Source organism: Grampus griseus, assembly GCF_964374135.1.
Source record: "Grampus griseus genome assembly, chromosome: 18".
In the NCBI taxonomy this organism is placed as follows: domain Eukaryota; kingdom Metazoa; phylum Chordata; class Mammalia; order Artiodactyla; family Delphinidae; genus Grampus; species Grampus griseus.
In genome coordinates, this window is record NC_139012.1 from 71,658,878 (window position 1) to 71,680,267 (window position 21,390).

Sequence of the window (21,390 nt, forward strand, 5' to 3'; positions counted from 1 at the left end):
AAAGTCTGTATCCTCCACTCCTAAAATATAAATTTTATACCATAAAAATATACATTTTATACCAAGGTCTGATATATATACACACAACTGAAAGTTCCGTAAAACAACATCTACCCTTAAAATCTATAATGTTCTCTGATATTTTCTATTCTAGTCTACTCTAATACTCTTACTTAATGAAGGCAGTTTGCTTGAGATAATGATATGGCGGTTCAGATAAAATAGAGATTTACAAGTGTGTATATCCACAACTGCATAATTGTGTGGCGTCAGCAGGGAAGAAATCAAGTAAACCTTTCAAAGGTGTTTGAGTTGGGCCTTGAAAGATAGGCAGGATGGAGAGATGAGGGGCATTCCAGGAAGAGGGGACAGTGTGCTGTACACACGTTGGCCGGCAAGCACAGAATTGAAACATAAAGATCCATGGAGGAAGAAAGGTAGGCTGGAGTTAAATCAAGGAGCAGAAGGGTGTGATATGAAGGATCTGAATAAGAGAATGAAAGGGACAGGTTGTATTTAGGGGAAACTCATCAGGCAGGATCAGAAGAGGAAGACTTTGTGACGATCCCCTCACTCTCCCTTTTATTCACCTTGGGGACACCCCACCTCGCCATGGGAACGTCTGCTTGCACAGGAACCTCACAGTGCAAAGACCCACCTGCCCTTATCTGCATGAAAGGCAAACCAAGAATTGTGCAGAGGGCTTTGGCCAGATAATGGACAAACATAATGCAAAAACTCACATGCTACAGACACTTGGAAATGTTGAATGGAGTATAAGATTTTTTTTTTAAAGGCAGAAATGAGTTCACAAGAAAGGAAAAGGGAAATGAAAGGCAGAAAGATATGAGGTGATGTAGTGGCTACACAGGGAGAGGACTACTGGTCTCGTTATGCTGGAGGCTTTTTGTTTTTTTCCACTTGGGGACACGCAACAAAGCTGTGAGCCTTGAGAGGTGGGACACTGGAAATAAGACACCTATATAAACCCTGGTCCTAAACAATGAAACAGTGGACTAGGGACAAATCTATGCACTGGCACAGGAAGATGAAAAGATATTCCAATGACCCCTGCCTGGGTTCTAGGTAAAAACAACAACAACAAAATCCTCCCCAAGAATTTGAAACCACAGTCTCAAGTCTCACAAGAGTTTGGAGCTTACATTTATATCACCTTCTAGGTGCAGAAACTTGCAAACCAAGAAATTAACGTAATATTTGGCCCAGATGGTGAAGACTCTGGGGCTAACCTAAAAAAGGACACACACAGAAATGTATGTTTAAGGTGATCAAAGACAGAAAAAAGAAATGCTGAACGTTAGGAAAAAACCCCTAAAAAAACCTAAAAAAATCAAACCCACCTAAATAGAGTTTAAAACAGTACTTCTAGAAATAAAAAATTCTATCACCAAAATTATAATTCTCACTGGGCACATTAAACAACAGATTAGACATAGCCCAAGATAAGATTAATAAATTGAAGATAGACCTGAGAAAATTACTCAGAATGCAGTAGCCAGAGACAGATAGGTAGAAATAATTAAAGGGTGAAAAGATATGTAATATATCATGAGAAGGTCCAATGTACATCTAATATGTATGCCAGAAAAAGAGAAGAGGAAAAGTGGAGAAATGGCAATATTCAAGTAATTAATGGCTAAGAATTCTCCAGAACTGATGAAAGATATGAACCCTCAATTCAAGAAACGTGCGTCTCAAACAAGAAAATAAAAATAAATCCAGGGTCTTCCCTGGTGGTGCAGTGGTTAAGAATCCGCCTGCCAATGCAGGGGACACGGGTTCGAGCCCTGGTCCGGGAAGATCTCACATGCCACGGAGCAACTAAGCCCGTGTGCCACAACGACTGAGCCTGTGCGCCTAGAGCCTGTGCTCTGCAACAAGAGAAACCACTGCAATGAGAAGACCGCTCATTGCAACGAAGGGTAGCCCCCGCTCGCCTCAACTAGAGAAAAGCCTGTGTGCAGCCAAAAATAAAATTTAAAAAATATATATATATAAAAAATAAATAAATCCACATCTAAGTACACAATGTAGTGAAACTGCAGAACACTATACACAACGCAAAAAACCATAAAAGCAAACAGAGAAAAAAGTAAATAATCCACAAACAAATAGCAAATCAACCGGACTCTTCAACAGCAATGCTTGAGGCAACATGGTGAAATATACTGTCAAAAGTCTAGAAGGAGAATAAATGTCAAACTAGAATTCTATTCCTAGCTGAACTATCACTGATAATTGAGGGGGAAATATGGGCATCCAAGATAAACAAGACTGAGTGATTTCCCACCCACTGACTGTTACTTCAAGAACTACAAAAAGATATACTTTGGGAAAAAGAAAATTTAAACCAGAAGAAAGGAGTAGGAGGCAAGAGGGAAAGCATCTGTTACATTGTTTTCTGTACTTTTTCTGTTTTGAAATAAAAATATAAAAAAGGTACAGATGACCCAATTTACCTTGTTTAAAACACTTCGCTTGTTGGGAAAGGTGAAATAATGGTACCAGCCAAGAGCAAATGCTATCAAATGACCCCATGAAGCAACAAAAATAGAATAAAATTATTGACTTATCCATAAATATTATGAATATGATCTGAGCATCTTTTGGATACAAAGAACAATACTGCTGAACCAGTGAAAGATGTTTAACAAGAAAAATATCTAATATTTTATTTTGGTAGAACATTTTTGTTCCTGTCCTTTCTTCCCCATTTAAGTTACCTATTTGGATACTGGTAATTCGTAAATACAACTGTAATTTAATATTGTATATAATTGATCCCACACAGTCTAACTGATGTGGATTTTTTAAATAAAACTGAAAAATACAGATTCCTGAGTAGCCCCATAGATAACAAATCTATACTACAAAATTTTTAAAAATTACCTTTGCTATTCCATACAGGTTTTAATTATATTAGAGATAACAGAATACAACTTTGTGATATGATACAAGCCCACATAAATCCAGGTTTTTAAAAGATTCAACATCTTTCTAAATAAAGCCAACCTCAGCAAAAGAAATAGTAGGGCACATGTATTTGGAGTTCCCTTTAAATGTACTACACATGCATCAAAAATAACACCTCTTCTCGCTATGGCTACAGAACAAATGCCAAATGCACACTTACATTAGAATCAGGTAACAAGCCACAGAATCTACTCATTTATTGCCCCATAAGTAAGCAAATACAAGGGCAAAAATTACTAAGCGCTTTTCAGCAGACAAGAAATGGAAATGGCACAGAAGCTTACATCTCTGCCAAAAAATACAAGGGGAGTAAATAGTCTCTTTTTATAAAAAGCAACGATACTGAAAATTGATTGAATACATTTCTTCAGCTAAAAACACAATGTCCACCTACTTGGCCATCAGCATCTAATAAACTCTCTCACCCTGGGCACACAATGAAAATTTGCTGATGAAGAGGACTTGCACTTTTTCTTTTCCATTTTTCTTGTTTGGGGACCTTTGTCTCATAGAAAGGAACACAAATGGCTACCTCTAATTAAAAGAAAGCTGTGGTACATGTTACTTTTTCAGACATGATGTTTACTCCAGGAAGAAAAATGTCATGCAAACACGTGCCAAACTGAGTAAACTCAAGATGAAAAAGTTAAACCTAAACTATTTTACTTCATAAATTCTTAAGTAACAGTATCTAAACGATTATTTTGGAAACAGGGATGGCTCAGGATCTAGCCTTTTAAGCACCTCTTTCAACTACTGTACAACTTCCCAGTTTCTTGGGAAAATCCACCATAATACACAATTTCAGAGAGCCCTGGCCTGCTACTTTGGCACTGTTCCACTGTCAAGGAGTGAAACGATTCTTTTTTGTGCCTTCCCAACTCTCTCCTCCTTAACTCCCCCTGTGATCTCTGGAACCCAGGTGGCTCCCGACCCGCACTGGCAGGGGGAGGGGGCCTGGGCTGCCTCAGCACCTCTCAAGGAGCTCAGAGGGTCCCAGGGATCGGGACTGTTTGGCGCAATGGCAATTTGGGCACGTGAGTTTTGGGCTCAAGTTATGAGGATCCCTGTATTGGCTTGTTTAAAAAAGTGAAAGAAGGTATCTTTCCATGAAAATGACTGGCAGTAGAGTGTAGAATGGTTCCGAGGTGGGCTCTGAAGAGAACGAGCTTGAAATCAAATCAATGCTGTGTGATCTTGGGCAATTACTTTCCCCTCTCTGTGCCAGCTTTTCCCATCTATAAACAGGGATATAAATACTACCTACCTAAGGTCATGATGAAGATTAAAGGACATAAGTTAAGCACAGTGCTTGGCACATAGTAAGTGCCCCAGAAATATTAGCTATTATTAGTAGCAAGAGTACTAAAAACACAAAAACACGGGTGAATGGGGAAAAGGTACAGTACTAAGGTTTCATTTATTATAAATGATTGAAACTGTAAAACCAAGAAAACATTTTCCTTCATAGGAAGTTAGTATTCACTGATCTAATAAAAACGTTAAAATGCAAAGTTTGTAACTTTCGGGCAACCATACACTTAAATATTCTTGAATTTTGATTCCCAAACCTTAAATTGTGATTCTTATAAAGGTTATTTTTAACAGATGATGTTGAATATCACCCGTTATGTATTTTTTTGAGACTTGGGCGGTGGGCTCACTATTATGTTCAATTATTTTAAGCTATGATGCCTTAAAGCAGTCCCCAACCTTTCTGGCACCAGGGACTGGTTTCGTAGAAACCAGTTTTTCCACAGAAATGGGGGGCAGGGGATGGTTCAGGCGGTAATGCGAGCAGTGGGGAGCGAGCCGCAGAGGAAGCTTCACTGGCTCACCCGCTGCTCACCCCCTGCTGTGTGGCCCGGTTCCTAACCAGACAGCTCAGCAGCCCGGGGGTTGGGGACCCCTGCCTTAAAGCCAACCCTAGACCTCTTCTCCTGTCCCAGTCTCCTCACAGGAGGTACAAAGCCAAGCTTCATACAAAGAGCTGCGTCACTCTGAATTCCTTCCCTTTCTCTTATTGTGTGTGGCCTACCAAGGTCAGAAAACAAGTAATCTGAATCTTCCACTTGGACTTTCTTCCTTTCTGACCGTCCTTTGGAGATTTAGCACACTGTCCTTAGAGCCCTTGTTGAAGTAATGAACGTAAGACGGAAGCCACAAGCCTTATTTTGCAGCAGAATCATTTGCAAAGAAAGATACTGACTACTGACGTTGAAGGGCATTATCTATCTAAGAATGGACCTAAAGGTAACTGAGTCAAGAATTTCCGGTCTTCCAATTTTCAGATAACAGAGTGGTATTTCTGAATGACTCACCAAAATATTTCCTCGGATAAGATGTCACTGAGACCATACGTTCTCAGACTGGGAGCTCAGGCCAGCCCTTGAAGAATGACGATTTTTTTTTTCTTTTACTTTAAAAATAGGACAAAAGATTTTGACGAAAGTATATGACACAGCAGAGGCTAGGAACACGATTTTTCTATGATGAATAACGTTAAATTAGGCTTAACGTGAAATTACGCTTATTTGTCCTAAATGCAGGGGTGAAGCGCGCTGCTGAACTGTACTGGCTAAGGACTGTTTTGAAGTCCTGCGTCCACAATTTTTTTCTTCAATCAGCAAACTGAACTATTATCTTTTAAAAATTACCTCTGGTATCAAACATTTGGAAACTAGGGGAAAAGCCATCCATCCTTTCTTAGAGCTGTAAAATCTATCTTCAGTGTCAAGATGAATTTAAAAAGATGCAAGTCTCCTGTGCATACTCACCAGGGGTTCTGCCATAATGATTCGAATCTTGCGCTCAGCCTGAGTGGTGAAGTTGACAAATAAACTCTTGAGGACATATTCTCCAGGTTTGCTGTCTGGGTCCACACTGATGGGTAACATGGTTGGTGGCCCTTTCTCCTTTTGTGTGCCAGATACGGGTGGAACTGGAGGCTTGATATAACCGTTGCCAACTGGAGAAGCTGAAAACACAGAATGGATATTCTTACTGGCTGAAAATAACATCATCAATATTCAGATTGGCTATGTTAAACCATAAATATAAGGATATGAATCACATGAAGAATGCTGTACTCAACATCATAACCTGGCCTTACGGTGTTAGGATTTAACTATTTTGATTATATAAGTGTGTGTTATGCCGTATATATCTTGAAATACTTCTGGTTACCACATTGTTTTAGGTAAATTGTGTTGCAAAGACATAATACAGCTGAGAAATCCTAAAACATTTAGGATGTTTTTAGCTTCTTTTTTACGTTCCAGGGAAACGGACTATGAAAATGCACAGGGGAAAACAAGTGATTCCTTGTCCTGGTTTGCCTGATAACCAGGAGCATTCTGTCTTCTAGATTCATTCTAATAATGGAAAAGACTCTGGGGTCGTCCCTTCCAGAAGTTTCCAAGAACAATTTTCAGAAGCCCAGCTGGCTCTTGCTCCTGAAAGGGATGCCCCTCTTGAAGGATAAAAGGCTCACGCAGTGCCATCTATGCCATCCAAGGTGCGGGTTCGTTTCCCTCTCACCATCCTTCGGTTCAAGTCGGGATGCCCCTCCCCATCCTTTATAAAATGTGCAGATTCCCTACTTGGATTAGATCCTGAACAGAGACCATTAGCAGAATCTCCAGTCAGTGGCCTCCTTTCAGGATGCAGCAGACGGACCACTGCTTTGACAGTTACAGAAAAAGATTTTTTTATTCATAAATGAAAATTTCATGTCTCCCTACTTTTGACTACCCTTTGACATGTTGAATTCTAACAAGGACTAGCCCCTTCCACCTAAGTACCTGTAAGATGGTCAGTTAACAATATTCAATGAAAGAAATATGAGAGTAGGTGAGCTTAGGTGACAGGCATTAGGTATGCTGAGGAGAGGACGATGATAAAGTAGACTTTGAGAAGGAAAACTAGATAGTTTGGGTGACTGGATACAGAGATTAAGGAGAGGAGTGAAGAAAAACAAAAGGCAAGACTTGAATTTGCCACGGGCTGGCGACTATTTACACAATATTTACATTGATTGTACTTACAACTACTTACATAGCATTTACATTGTATTAGGTATTATAAGTAATCTAGAGATGAACCAAAATACACGGGAGGATGGGCATGGGTTATATGTAAATACTACACCATTTTATATAAAGGACTTGAGCACCCATGGATTTTGGAATCTGTAGGGCTCCTGGAAGCAATCCCCCGTGGGCACTGAGGGCACCCTACAGTTTGAGTCTATTCCTCTCCACTGCTTTCCCTGCTTTCTATCCAGCCGGGCTAGCAAGCCCATCTACACTCTACAGTCCGGCCACTACCCTCTCCTCCACTGGCTGGGTCCAGGCCCTGCCCTCCACTGTCCAGTTTGGACATTGGTTTGGCTGTCAAGAGAATGGGGGTATGTCATCGATAATAAAGGAGGGAAAAAGTTCTCCATGAAAGCTGAACACACTTTTCTCAAAACTACAAATAAATTCAAGCCTTCTCTTAAACTTCTTTCTATCTCAAGCTAAATTCTGAGGAAGCCAGGCAAAAATTTTATTAATTGTATTAATTTTATGGAATTACCAGCGTGTTCTCATGTCATGTAGATTCTCTGTCATCTTTCTTACTCTTTCCTAACATCCCCTCCTCTCTACTTCATTTAACCTGCCATACAGTTGGGGACTCCCTTACATCTGGAGGGTCTTCCCATATCTCAACTACCACTAAACTTTAAGAATATGGACTCTCAAGTTATAAAAATAAAATAAAATCGGTTGTATACGATTCCATTTTCTCATTTCTCCATTCTCACTAGCTTCATCCTAGTCTAGGCCTTTGGAAACCTACGGCTAGATTATTACAGCAGCCCCACTGCTGGCTTAATTCCACTCATTTCACATACCAAACGAGTCTTCCTTCAGCTTAATTCGAACACATCTCTGCTCAAAATGTTCAACGGCTCTCAATTCTCCTCATCCTGCTTCAAACACATGGCCTGGTACTGAACGCACCCAAGTCGTGCTGATGGCCCCGCTGGCCCAGGTGTGCACCGTTCTCACTTGCGCCTTCCTGCTGGCCCTCTGCTGCTGCTTTCCACTCTTCTCTGCTCATCTAATCCTCCTGGCCTTTCAGAACCACTCTTACTCTCATCTCCATGAAACCTACTCCACCAGGCCCATCCTCACTGGTCAGTCTGTTTGACAAGGTTTAAACGTTTAACTCTCGCGCTTTGGCCTTGTACATCCTGCATGACCTAAGGAAGGCTCCAGAGATGGCTGACAAGTGAAGTCATTATCAATTAGTCACGCAGTGTTGCTGAGGGTTGGCTCTGTAACTGAACCACATACTTTTCTGTGTCCCCGCACAAGACTGTAGCCTCCCAGATCTAATACAGAGTTCTTCGCACAGGTAATAATAAATCTCTTTAAATAAATAAATGACATCTAACTTTATTTCTGTATGTCTTGACGTGATTCGTAAGGAGGGAAGACTATGAGAAGAATCAGTGGTCACAGTTTGAAAGGAACAGGGTGAAACATTTGCAGTGAAGAGTCATTAGTAAACGGCACTCCTTGCAGCTTACTGAAAGGTACTATTGATTCTAAAGGGCATATTCAAAATCAGGTGATGCAAATGAAGTCCATTCCTCTGCCCTACCTCCCACCCTAAGTGCAAGAACCTGGTGGAAGTAGGAAGCCTCCCAGGTCCAACCTACAGAAGGACGTGGCATCTCCACGAGATATCTTTCTAATGTATCAAGGGCCCTGTGCCACAGGACTGAGACTGAAACAGAAACCGAAGAAGTCTAAGTGGAGGACTTTTTATTCCCCTTAGTTTTCCACAGGACTTAATCCATTTCTAGAAGACAGCAATAGTCAGGTTGATGGGATACAACTGCAAGACCAGATCCATTATCATAAGGCTCTGGGGCTTAAAAGTCCTAACTATAGTGAGAGAATTTTCCTAACAGTGACCTGTAGCAGTCCTCCTGCAAAGCTGCATCTTCAACCAGAAGAGCTGAAATGCAGGTATCAGAATGTCTCCCAGACAACTCTTCCATTTAAAAGGCCAAAGTACCAATTCACTGCTATCATAAAAAATGGTATCTGCCAATACCTCAAAGCCCAGACATCCTCGTGAGTACAAAAGTCTGTGTGCACAGCCTTAGTGAGCTGGAACTACACAAGCCCAGCGGAGCCCTGTGTCAGAGCTGAAAGCGACTCAGGGAGAGGGTGCCCATCATTCTGGCTGCAAACAGACCAGCTGGGCAGATGGAGATGCCGTGAGAGTTAATGGGTAAGTGTCCTTGAACCAGACCCACTCCCAAGTTTTAGAAAGCCCTCTTCATTCCCACCATAATTCATAACAAATTCTAGCTTTTTGTTAGGATAATTTTCATGGCACCTTTCAGTGACTCAAGTTATAGATTGTTACCAAATATAGTTGAGAAGCAGAAAATACATGTTCCTGGTACTTGAAATTTAGTCATAGTTCACACTAAACATTAGATCACTACCATTGGAAAAAAATCGTTATCTCCTCCCTCAGCACTTGCTTGCCCTTAATCTACACAGAACTAAGATCAACTGTCTCGTTTCTAAGTTCATAATAGTCTGGAAACAGAAAATTATAAGGGAAAGGTACAACATCTATGGGTAGATGCACTAACAGCAGAAGAAGAAAAAAAGGCACAACTCTCAAAAGCCACCAGAACTTAAAAATGCAGTTGCCCGAAGCCAGTTAGTACAGGGCCACAGAATAGGACACTGGGGGCAAGGATATCTCCATTCTGCAGGCTGTCATGATTAGCGTTCACGACGATAAGCCTGAGTCCCGTGGAAGGGTTAGAATAAGTTCAACATCTAGTCCTGTAGTTGAGAAGGTGAGGAAAAAGAACGATATAAATTTGCAAAAGGTTTCCATTTCAAAAGGAAAACACTAAAAACGTTTTGGTCTATTAAGGGGTAAACTTTGCTCTCAAAAATTAAATCTATTTCTTCATAGGTCTGATTTTTAACTAAAACTTTTTTTCATCGAAACATATACACCAACCACCAACTCAGTAATTGCCACACTAAGGCCCCATTTTCCAGCTCTGCAAATGCAGGCGGTTACAGTCTGACCTCTGTCTCCTCTGCTTCTGCATTTGTGGATTCAACCAACCCTGGATGGAAAATGATTTAAAAAAAAAAAAATCCAGAAAGTTCCAAAGAGCAAGACTTGAATTTGCCACGGGCTGGCGACTATTTACACAGTATTTACATTGACTGTACTTACAACTACTTACATAGCATTTACATTGTATTAGGTATTATAAGTAATCTAGAGATGAACCAAAATATACGGGAGGATGGGCATGGGTTATATGTAAATACTACACCATTTTATATAAGGGACTTGAGCACCCATGGATTTTGGAATCTGCGGGGCTCCTGGAAGCAATCCCCCGTGGGCACTGAGGGACGACCCTACAGTTTGAGTCTATTCCTCTCCACTGCTTTCCCTGCTTTCTATCCAGCCGGGCAAGAAGCCCGTCTACACTCTAGGGTCCGGTCACTCCCCTCTCCTCCACTGGCTGGGTCTAGGCCCTGCCCTCCACTGGGCTCTGCCCCAGTCCACCCAGCTCCTCTGGATGGTCAACATCCTCTTAACATGGGACCTCTGGAAATACGGATCCCTCAGGATAAAAGGGTCCTGACAGGCCATCATCTCCTCTTCCCCACCTAAAGACAAGTCGAAGGAACAATTTAACTTGGAGTAAACACTTTTCTCATTTAAATTTCTCGTATGTGATGGATTTTTAAGCTTCAACTCCATCTGCCTTTATCCCCTCTCCTTTTCTTCATCTCATCTTCCTATTTTCACACAACAGCTCAATGTCCCTAGAAAGTCACTGAAACCGGTGTTCCTAGGGGCGGGTGGGGAGCTGAGGCGGGGTTGAAGAGAAGAGCATCACTTTCAGATATTAATCAGGCCTCTAACTATTGAATCTTTGGAAATTTGCTTTGCTTATATTTTCCCATTTACATTTTAATCTCGGATGAAACATGTTCTAATTCTTCTTTGGTCTTAAATGGGTTTTGTTGATGCTATTTTATTACTTTCATGCTAAAGTCTCTTTCAGTTGCTTCTGCTGGATGGTTTCAGGAGGTGTTTTCCCCCTTTTACTGGGTGTCTACTTCTTCTAGCCAGCAGGCTCCATTCCTTAATCTGTTAGAGGTCTGTTTTAGGCTTTTGCGGCCCATTCGTTACCTCTTTATTAGATCTATTTCTGACCGCAAGTGATGATCTTTCGAGAGTGACTCTTTTTTCCCCTAATTTCATCAACTAATACCTTAATTTTTAGCCTGACTGCTCTTAGCTGGCTACGGTCTTCAGCACAATTTCCCTGAGTTACCCACATTTCCACGAATTCCTAACCTCCTAACTGCAACACCAGCACAAACAGCTCCAAAACGCACGGTGCAGCTACATTTTTATTGCGACACTAAGGAAAGGAAAGGCTGTAACGAGTTTCCCTGTGTAAGTGCCCCAGAGGCTAGAAGTGGCGATCTATGTTACAGGAGAGCAACTGTTTTTCTCAGTTAGGTTTTCAGACATGTTAATACCATCGCTCGTTATAGCCTACCATCCATTCATGCTTTCACCCATTCACTTCAACCAATATTTAACGAATGAGGGCTGAGGCTTCAGGCTCTGTTCTAGGCACTGGGAAGATAGCTGTGAACAGATGGGTCCTGCCCTCATGGAGTTTACAGTTTACTGAGGCAGGGTCATATAATCAGCAATTTCATGTGTGTGTATATACACACACACACACACACACACAATGTGTTAGACTGCAATATGTTCTAAAAGACGAAGGGAAAATTAAATTGAGTGAGCAAATAGAGGAACCTGCTCTTGTCTATCTGCCCAAAGGTGCTTAGATGTTACAGTCTACAACTGTTGTGGAGAGGGATGAAAGACACGTGCATTCTTGATGTCCAGAAAACCCAGAGCGCTTGCCTCAGGCAGGGTCTGCTTTTCTGATCCATCCCTGTGGCCTGCCTGTATCTGTGTCAGTTGGATTGGAAATGAGAGTTTTAACCAGCCTGTGAAGGGCATGAATCAAAATGCTGACCAGACACACGGCTTCTTCACCTCCTTCACAAAGTACAGGACTCAGAAAAGGGGGCATCTCTGCCAGCTCTTCAGCAGCTAACAAAGACAGACAAGCAAACAGCCAGCTTTTCAAAACACTCAATGCTTCTTCTGATGTTTCCATTACTGGAACCACACCGTGAGCATTTGAAAAAGAAAATGGTTTACTTTTTTTTTTTTTTTTTTTTTAAGTATCCTGAGATAGTATGTAGTAACTGTTCAAAGTAGGTACTCCTCCTAGAAATGAAGGTCTATTTAAACAACTTTACTTTCTAGAGATCTAAGTAACCTTATCTTTCAAAATAGGAGTAAACTGATTAGATTTCTTTGTTCACAGTTGGGTATACATTATTCTTTCTGCCAGTTCTCGGTGCCTCGCTCATTTTAGAGGTTTGGAGAGCAAACCCCTTTTGTAACCAAGAACTGGGTCCTTCTTTAGGGCCATACGTCCCCCCCTCAATCCCTCCTTTCCTGTAAGACTTATTTTGTTTACTGGGATTACAGGAACATTGCATAAAACATAAACCAAGGATGACGCAGCTACTGTGAGAACGTGTCACACTGTGTATAGACCAATAATAAATTGTCCACTAATGCATTTATGAGGGTGCTTAAGAAATGGCATTTTAAAGGGACTGCAAGTACTCAAAATGACCAGAAACCCTGAAGGTCATGGAAAGTAAATTAGGACAAAAAGAAAAAACCCTCCAACTATGATCAGATGATTTATTTTCCTCTGAAGAGTATTATTAAGAAGTGGAGGGCTTCCCTGGTGGCACAGTGGTTAAGAATCCGCTTGCCAATGCAGGGAACATGGGTTCGAGCCCTGGGCTGGGAAGATCCCACATGCCACGGAGCAACTAAGCCCGTGCGCCACAACTACTGAGCCTGCGCTCTATAACCCGCGAGTCACAACTGCTGAGCCCGTGTGCCACAACTACTGAAGCCCGTGTGCCTAGACCCTGTGTTCTGCAACAAGAGAAGCCACTGCAATGAGAAGCCCGCGCACCACAACAAAGAGTAGCTCCCCACTTGCCGCAACTAGAGAAAGCCTGCACACAGCAACGAAGACCCAATGCAGCCAAAAATAAATAAATAAAAAGGAGAAGTGAAAGATATTGGGATAAGAAGAAACAATTAGCTTGAGCAACAGAAAAATATTTAAGGGAGAGAAGATTCCTAAATAATAGTATATATTTCAAAGTAGGTCAATAAAAGACTACTAGGCAAAAATACTCAGAAATAATTTTTGCCTTGGAAGAGAAATATATTCAATGACATGTTAAGTTCTGCTTAATTAATTTCCATAAAGTTCTAATAATGTGAAATGTTCCTCCCATTTTTGTTCATTAAATACATTCCTGTTTTCTCTTACACTATTTAGCTCTCAATTCTATAATTCTCAAATTGTGTTCCTTCAAGTTTCAGGGTTCACAAGATATCTCTAGGACAATTAATATCTTTAATCCTCAAAAATAATCCTAGAAGGTCAAACAATCTCCCTTTTACAGATAAGACCATGTAGGTTCAAAGAGGTTACATGATCTGCCCAAGGTCACAGAGCGGTTGACTCAGGATCTGAACCCATGTTTACCTGACAGCATATCTTGTGAGCTTCCCGTATCACCCTGTCTTAAAACACAGCAGTTGCTTGCGATGAAGACTAAATAATATAAGTCCCTTTACCCACCCACAAGGCTTTTTCCCCTGGCATAAACTAGTTTGGGGACTTCAAGGGACGACAAGATAAAATATAAATGTTGTAATTTGGAGAATGAGGCTTCCTGTGGATTAGTATAGATGGTTATTTTCTAGAAAGACTCATACAACCTCCAGACATGGGTCCCATGCCCAGTTGTATGTCTTCTTCACCTTGAATGCATCTTTTAGGCATTAGAGGAGGCTAAGAAAGGCTAGGAGTACAAAAAAGAATCAAGAATTGAAGACCCGAGACTTCCCTGGCAATCCAGTGGTTAAGACTTCGCCTTCCAACGCAGGGGGTGTGAGTTTGATCCCTGGTCGGGAAGCTAAGATGTCACGTGCCTCACGGCCAAAAAACCAAAACATAGAACAGAGGCAATATTGTAACAAATTCAATAAAGACTTTAAAAAATAGTCCACATCAAAAAAAATCTTAAAAGAAAAAAGAATTGAGGACCCATATAAATATATGAAATCTGATTAATGACACACCTTAGAAAGGTCTAGAGACTGTTCTTTCCTGATGATATAACCTTTAACTGGTTGTTATCCTAAGAAGAAGCAAGTGAACTTGAAGGCACAGTTCTCTGTGTTTACTTCAATCTGCTGCCTCTCAAAACCGTTTTTGTCTTTGGTCTCCCAAAGACTGAACACCTTGGAGAGAGTGAAAAAGTTCAGTAAAGAGACAGTAAGCATCAAGTCACTGCCCTGTTTTCTTTCTCTCTTCCTTTACCTTCCAGTATTTTATCTTAGAGAAATGACAGTAACACTTGAGTGATTTCCTTTATAAATGTCTGTCATCTGCTAAGATGCAATTACATGGACTTTCCCCTGATCTTCCAAGTAAGTACTGTCATCAGAGCCTGAGAGAATGTTTGCCAAGATCTGTGAGCAAAGGAAGATGAGGTTACATTGACATTTCAAGGTCCATTCTCACCAAAAGGAGATAGAATAACCTGCTAGAGGCGGGATAATTCTCAATTTCAACTTCTGTCTTCTCCCGAACAGAACTGACATGTGGCTCTCATTCATGTGGCCCTCACTGGCCATCCTCTCCTCTTTCTTGTATTTTCTCCTTTCTACTGTCTTCCTCTTATGGCTCATTTTATGCAGTAAAGTCTCATTAATTTGAAATTCCTTAATTTAAAATCTATGATACATTGGACAAGGCCTTGCATTCTTTTATGTTAGCTTTGAAAAAGATTTGCTACCTTTTGATGTGAATCAGGGGTGCTCAGAAACTCTGCACATCAGATTCTCCTGGAAGGCTGGGCCCTACCTGATTCAGGGGCTCTGGGGTAGGGCTTGATAATTTGCATTTCTAACCAGTTCCCAGGTTATGCCAATGCTGCTGGCCTGGGGACCATATACTGAGATCTCTGAGGAAAGCAAAGGGGACCAATTAATCCAGTTGATAGAAGTGTTTTTGTTTTTCTGAAAATGCAAGTTTTTATTATCATTACTATTTTTTTCATTTTGTTTCTACATTGTGTTTCTTAGAAGTGTTTTTCATTCCTTTTGCCTATAGCAAAACTGATATGCTTCATGAACTCCAATAAGTTAATGCTTTGTAGGCAAAACAGAGGAAGAGCACTGAATGGAGAGTCCAAGGTCTGAGTCCCAGCACAGCTGTGTGTGTCCCTGGGAGAGGAACCTGCAGCAACTGGTCTTTGCTCTCCTTACCTGTCCTTCTTAAAGAGGCCAGGCCTCGTTGTCCTTTCTAGCTCCAGTATGCTATGACTGTATAAAAATACGCACTGACGGGCTTCCCTGGTGGCGCAGTGGTTGAGAGTCCACCTGCCGATGCAGGGGACACGGGTTCGTGCCCCGGTCCGGGAAGATCCCACATGCCGCGGAGCGGCTGGGCCCGTGAGCCATGCCCGCTGCGCCTGCGCGTCCGGAGCCTGTGCTCCGCAACGGGAGAGGCCACAACAGTGAGAGGCCTGCGCACCGCAAAAACAAACAAACAAACAAAAATGCACTGACGCCGTATAAAACATCACTTATTCAAACACTTAGTAATCAACACTTGCCTTCCCTGGAATTAATATAAACCAGTGAGATTCCATTGTCTGTCTTCTCTCTGGAGGAAACCTTGACAGATACTCCTGACCCTTCCAGTTCTACCTCCATTTCTGCTCTGGTTCCCACCCACCTTTCTGAGACTGGCAACTCCCTACACTCCAGGTAGACATAAGAGGAAACCTGGCTTCATGCCGAGCTGTAAATTCAGGACTCGTGTCAACATTTTTTCAAAAACATTAGGTGCTGAGAGTCTGCCTTTCACAAAACCCTGTAGTAGACCCAGAAGGACAGAGGCATCAACTCTGTTCCAGGCCACCGATTCGCCAGACTTTGTGGAATAGATGGCATCTGACCCAAGGCTTAAAGGACAGGTAGGACTCTGACAGGTAGAGATGAGAAAGGCACAACCCAGGCGAGGGCTCAGCATGGCAGGTGCCTGGAGGCATCTGCTGAGGGTCTCTCCTTGTCCTGTCCTCCCTCACCCGCCCACCACGCATCCCCATCACAGCACACATGCACAGACTCTGTCTTCACCAAGGAACTGAGAAATTCTCAAGAACAGGACTACATCTTGTCCTTATCTCAAGCACTGAGTACAATGCCTGGCATAATTAAACAATTGTGCTTACTTAATGGACCTACACCCATCTGATTCCACAGCACACAGCCTTTGTGTGAATGAAATCACTGAACAAGTATATATATGAAAAACTTAAACTCCTAAGTCCTATAAAAATGTAGGTTTTTGTCTTTCTCCAAGTCTCCAGTTGGTTTGCAGCAGGAGCTGTTCCACATGTAGATGTACTGTTGATGAGATCACTGAGGGAGGTGAGTTCCTCGACCTCCTACTCCACCATCTTGACCTCCTCCTGTGCATAATTTTTTTAAATTTATTTATTATTTTTGGCTGCGTTGGGTCTTCGTTGCTGTGTGCAGGCTTTCTCTAGTTGCGGCGAGCGGGGGCTACTCTTCATTGCGGTGCACGGGCTTCTCATTGCGGTGGCTTCTCTTGTTGCAGGGAATGGGCTCCAGGCACACAGGCTTCAGTAGTTGTGGCTCGTGGGCTCTAGAGCGCAGGCTCAGTAGTTGTGGCGCACGGGCTTAGTTGCTCTGCGGCACGTGGGATCTTCCCGGCCCAGGGCTCGAACCCGTGTCCCCTGCATTGGCAGGCAGATTCTTAACCACTGTGCCACCAGGGAAGCCCCTGTGCATAATTTTTTAATGAGGAGGCAGTAAGGGGAATTTTCTATCCAAATGACAACTTCCTCTTCTCTAGTCTTTCTCCTTTGCCATTATATCATGTCAATAATAAATATTCAGTGCCTTACCCACTTTTTATATCATTTAAAAGTATTCAGTACTTTACAGTTTTTTCATCACCCTAATAAAAACCTTTGACTCTTGAAAAAAATGTAGGTTTTTAATTCTTATTATTAGAATTAAGGTCTTGGATGACAAGTCAACGAGTTTGGATTCTATTTGAAGCTAGCCGGTTTCTGGGAGGAATGCTGATCGATATTGTTGTGTGGGATGGGCTAAAAAAAGGGCTGTTTGAGGGACAACACAAATTAAAGACCACTGTACCAACTCTGAGAAAAACAATGAAGGTGGGAACCTGTATGGGGCCCATCAGAGCAGAAAGGAAGGTCCTACATCTTACAGAGATGATCTGAAATCCTGTCACATCACGATTTTCCAATAAGAAAGTCATGCAAGATATGTTTCCCTGGTGAGATGTTATAATGGTTAAGGCATTGGAGAAACTTTTTTAGAATACTGACTCTAGAAGCTTTCTCAAAATCCCCCCACCCCGTGGCAGGAGTTCTTGTCTCCCCAAGCACTGAAAACTGTTGGCTAGGTATTCCTGGGAATAGCAGAGGGGTTCCCAGTCTCCTAACACTAGAACAGAGCAGCAGGGCAGAGAGGGAATTGTATCTTGCCCTATGTCCATCCTCATCAAGTTTTCAAAACAGCAGAGTTAATATCCATTTACAAGAAACAATGGGGATGTAGGAACAAGTTAAATGTCACCCTAAGGAAGCAAAAGAAATAATCCAGAATTGGGTCCATTTTATAAGAAAAGTGCACTAATGTCTACCAATCAATGGAAGAGATGAAAATAGTATGATTAAAGGAGACTTAGGAGACAGAGCAGACCTTCTTTGAATCATGACTTGAGCAAACCAACTGCTGGAAGACATTTAAAAAAAATGACAGTCAAAGCAATTTGAATATGAACTGGATATCAGGTAATATCAAAGAATCATGGTTAACTTTGTTAGGAATGATAATGGCATTGTGGGTAGGTTAGAAAATACCTATATTTTGTAGACTGTATACTGATTATATAGAATTCAATGAAGTGATGCCCATATTTGATTCAAAATACTTAAGAGAAAGATGGTGTACATGAAGTAAACATGATTAAATCTTGATAACTTAACTCTGAGTGATGGAGATGTGTTGTATAAAGTACTATTCTTTCTCCTTTTGTGTTTGTTTGAAAATTTTTCATAATAGAACATTTTTAAAAGATAAGGCTCATTTGTAAAAAGTTTCCATTATTGCCTTATAGCGGGCAATAATGAAGGAATGCTATCTTAGAACCTCAATTCAAAAAATAAATTATTATATAAGAAAACTGAACACCATCTATAATCTAGGTTTGATCACGTAAGTTAGAATGTTCACTAAGATTTCAAGTCCAGCTACATCCTGTCACATTAACTGTGCTGGACCGAATGGTGTGTATCTTGGAGCACTTACACTTACAACACACAGCAAGGGTGAATACAGGTGGGATGTCATTCCCCTAGGTGTCCTTTTTCATAGTTATGTTATGATATTTCAGAAATATTTTTGTCTGAAAATACTATGAATGCGATCAGTTAATCAATTTGCTACAAATGAGTCCTTAATATGGATAAGGTGCTCTGCAAAGTTCAGTGGAGAATACAAAGATAAATTTAAAGTGACAATTTGAAAGATTTTTAAAATTTAGTACATTCAGTCACAAGGTGCCACAAGACAGTGTCAGGTTGATGAGCCAATGGACGAGCACATGAATTTAGGAGAGCATTCATTAATTTGTTCATTGATTCGGTCATCAACTATTTACTAAAAGCCCACTCTGCTCCAAGCAGTGTGCCAGCTGCAGTGGGGGAAGGCAGGTGCGACTCCTGTCCTCATACAGCTGATGGTACGTGGGGTATGTGGGGGAGATAGGCATTACGTAATAAACACACCCAGAAAGAGAATCACAAATCGAAGTGCTATGAGGGCTGAAGAGAGAAAAGGGGGGAACTCAAGAGACATAGAAAACAAGCTTATGGTTACCAAAGGAGAAAGGGGGGCAGGGGAGGGATAAATTACAAACTTGGGATTAACAGATACACACTACTGTACATAAAATAGATAAACAACAAGGACCTACTGTATAGCAAAGGGAACTATATTCAATATCTTGTCATAACCTATAATGGAAAAGACTCTGAAAAAGAACATACATATATACAACGGAATCATTTTTGCTGTATACCTGAAACACTGTAAATCAACTATACTCCAATGAAAAAAAATCCTACGAGAGAGACAGACAGGGTGCACATATCTGTGACTATGGGGTCAGGGCAGGACCGTCTGGGGTGGTGACACTGACACTGAGACTTAGAAATTACTGATGATAGATACAGTCAGAGAAGCCTTCAAGGCAGAAGAGAATGAGAGCAAAGTGGGGGAAAAGGATGCCTCATGGTGGCTCACTTGCTCGCTTCCTTCTGGTTTTATTAGAGGCTCTTCTGGCCAGACACTCCTTGGCACCTCCTCTTCCTGACAGCCTCCATCCCCTTTACCCAGCTTCGCCCTCCTGCAGAGTGCCGGCCACCTCTTGATATTCAGTGATGTATTTTGTACTTGTTTTCTATCTGTCTCCTCTACTACACTTAAGTGCAACAAGGGCAAAGAATTTGTGTAAGTCCTCTTGTATCCTCACTTTCCAGCTTAATAGCCAGTACTCAGTAAATAGTCCTTGCATTAAGAAGGAAGGAAGCATTAAGGTATATAAGGTCATGAACTGTCTCCAGCCTAGCACCTTGATATTCAACCCAAGACTCACATCAAGTCTACTGGGAGAGCTCTTTCTGCCACCTAACAGGACACTGACAAATAACGCACCAAGACGCCCAGGAGGAGGATGTTATATCAAGGACGACAGCACGTCATTTCGGTGGAGAAGTTGACTAATGGTGTGTTGAGGAGGCCTGGCTTATGAAATCTTTACAGCAGAGCTTGTCAAGTGCAGGTTGGGACCTGTTACTCAATCATGAAACCAACCGAGTGGGTGCTGACCAGCATGACTGCAATGAAATAGAAAAGTGTAGAAGAAACAACAGCAGAGCGACGACACCCTGCATAGTGAGGCGAAGCACTGTTTCATGATACTTTTGTTTCCAGTCTCTGTCTGTGCCCACAGATATGTCCGTGTGTGTGTGCTCTGGGTCATAACGCAAAATGTGTTTCCCACTGTGGGGCATGGCCGAGAAGGCTCTAGAGGCTGCAGGAACAGCAGTCATTTGTAGGCTGCTGTCTAGGCGGTAGCCTCAGGTCCACCCAAAAGGACAGACCCAGCTTCTTGAACTACTTTATTAGAACCATATTTAAGCCAGAATCAAGGGTAAGAGAACAGAAGTTTCTGCAGCTGCATGAGTGGGCGCGTGACACAGGGACCCAACCTGAAGTGACAATGAAGATAGGGCAGGCTGGATGTGTGGGGACGGCCACCAGAAAGCAGGGCCAGGCACTGCCCTTTCTTGACATTAAAGGTCACGAACCAAAGTTTTAGCTGTTCCCTTCAGGATACCCTTGGAGACTACATGATGCAGGGCGGGAGGTAAGGGGACTTGAAAAGGAGTCCGATCCTATGTATGTCTTTGTTAATATAATATATATCATAAAACAATATACATACGGGGGTGGGATGAATTGGGAGATTGGGATTGACATACATACACTAATATGTATGAAATAGATAACTAATGAGAACCTGCTATATAGCACAGGGAACTCTACATCACTTTGCTGTACAGTAGGAACTAACAGCATTGTAAAACAACTATACCCCAATTAAATACATAAATAAATAAATAAATAAAGCATGTTACCGTGCAAAAAAAATACATACACATCAGTATAATATACATTACAAAACGCATTCTACTATAAAATATATACACATATATGTGTATGCAATAATCTACCTATACATATGTATAATATAGATGTTATGCATATACATTATTAATACATATGATAACACAAGATATGCTTGCAACATCTGGAGTGAGAGAAGGACTTCCAGTGCAGGGTATACAATAGAAACTCTATAATTTGTCCATGAACTAACTGAATAACTGAAATCCTTTATAGTCTGGTTAGTTTTTTATTTTGTCAAGATCAAAATATTTATTAAATTCCTGGTTCATATGTGCTTATTTATTTAGATGTCAACTCATTTAATAAAAAAATATTTTAGGT

General features: G+C 41.4%; 1 protein-coding gene across 2 annotated transcripts in view; it reads right to left on the bottom strand.

The window, feature by feature from the left end:
* The window catches only part of FRY (FRY microtubule binding protein), a gene marked incomplete at its 5' end in the record, with an annotated part of 329,102 nt that overhangs the window by 201,976 nt on the left and 105,736 nt on the right, over positions 1-21,390 (bottom strand). For both annotated transcript variants that reach the window (XM_082675865.1, XM_082675864.1), the window contains one exon: positions 5,772-5,971. In XM_082675865.1, coding sequence (XP_082531991.1) covers positions 5,772-5,971 — 200 coding nt within the window. The remainder of the gene's footprint in view (positions 1-5,771; positions 5,972-21,390) is intronic.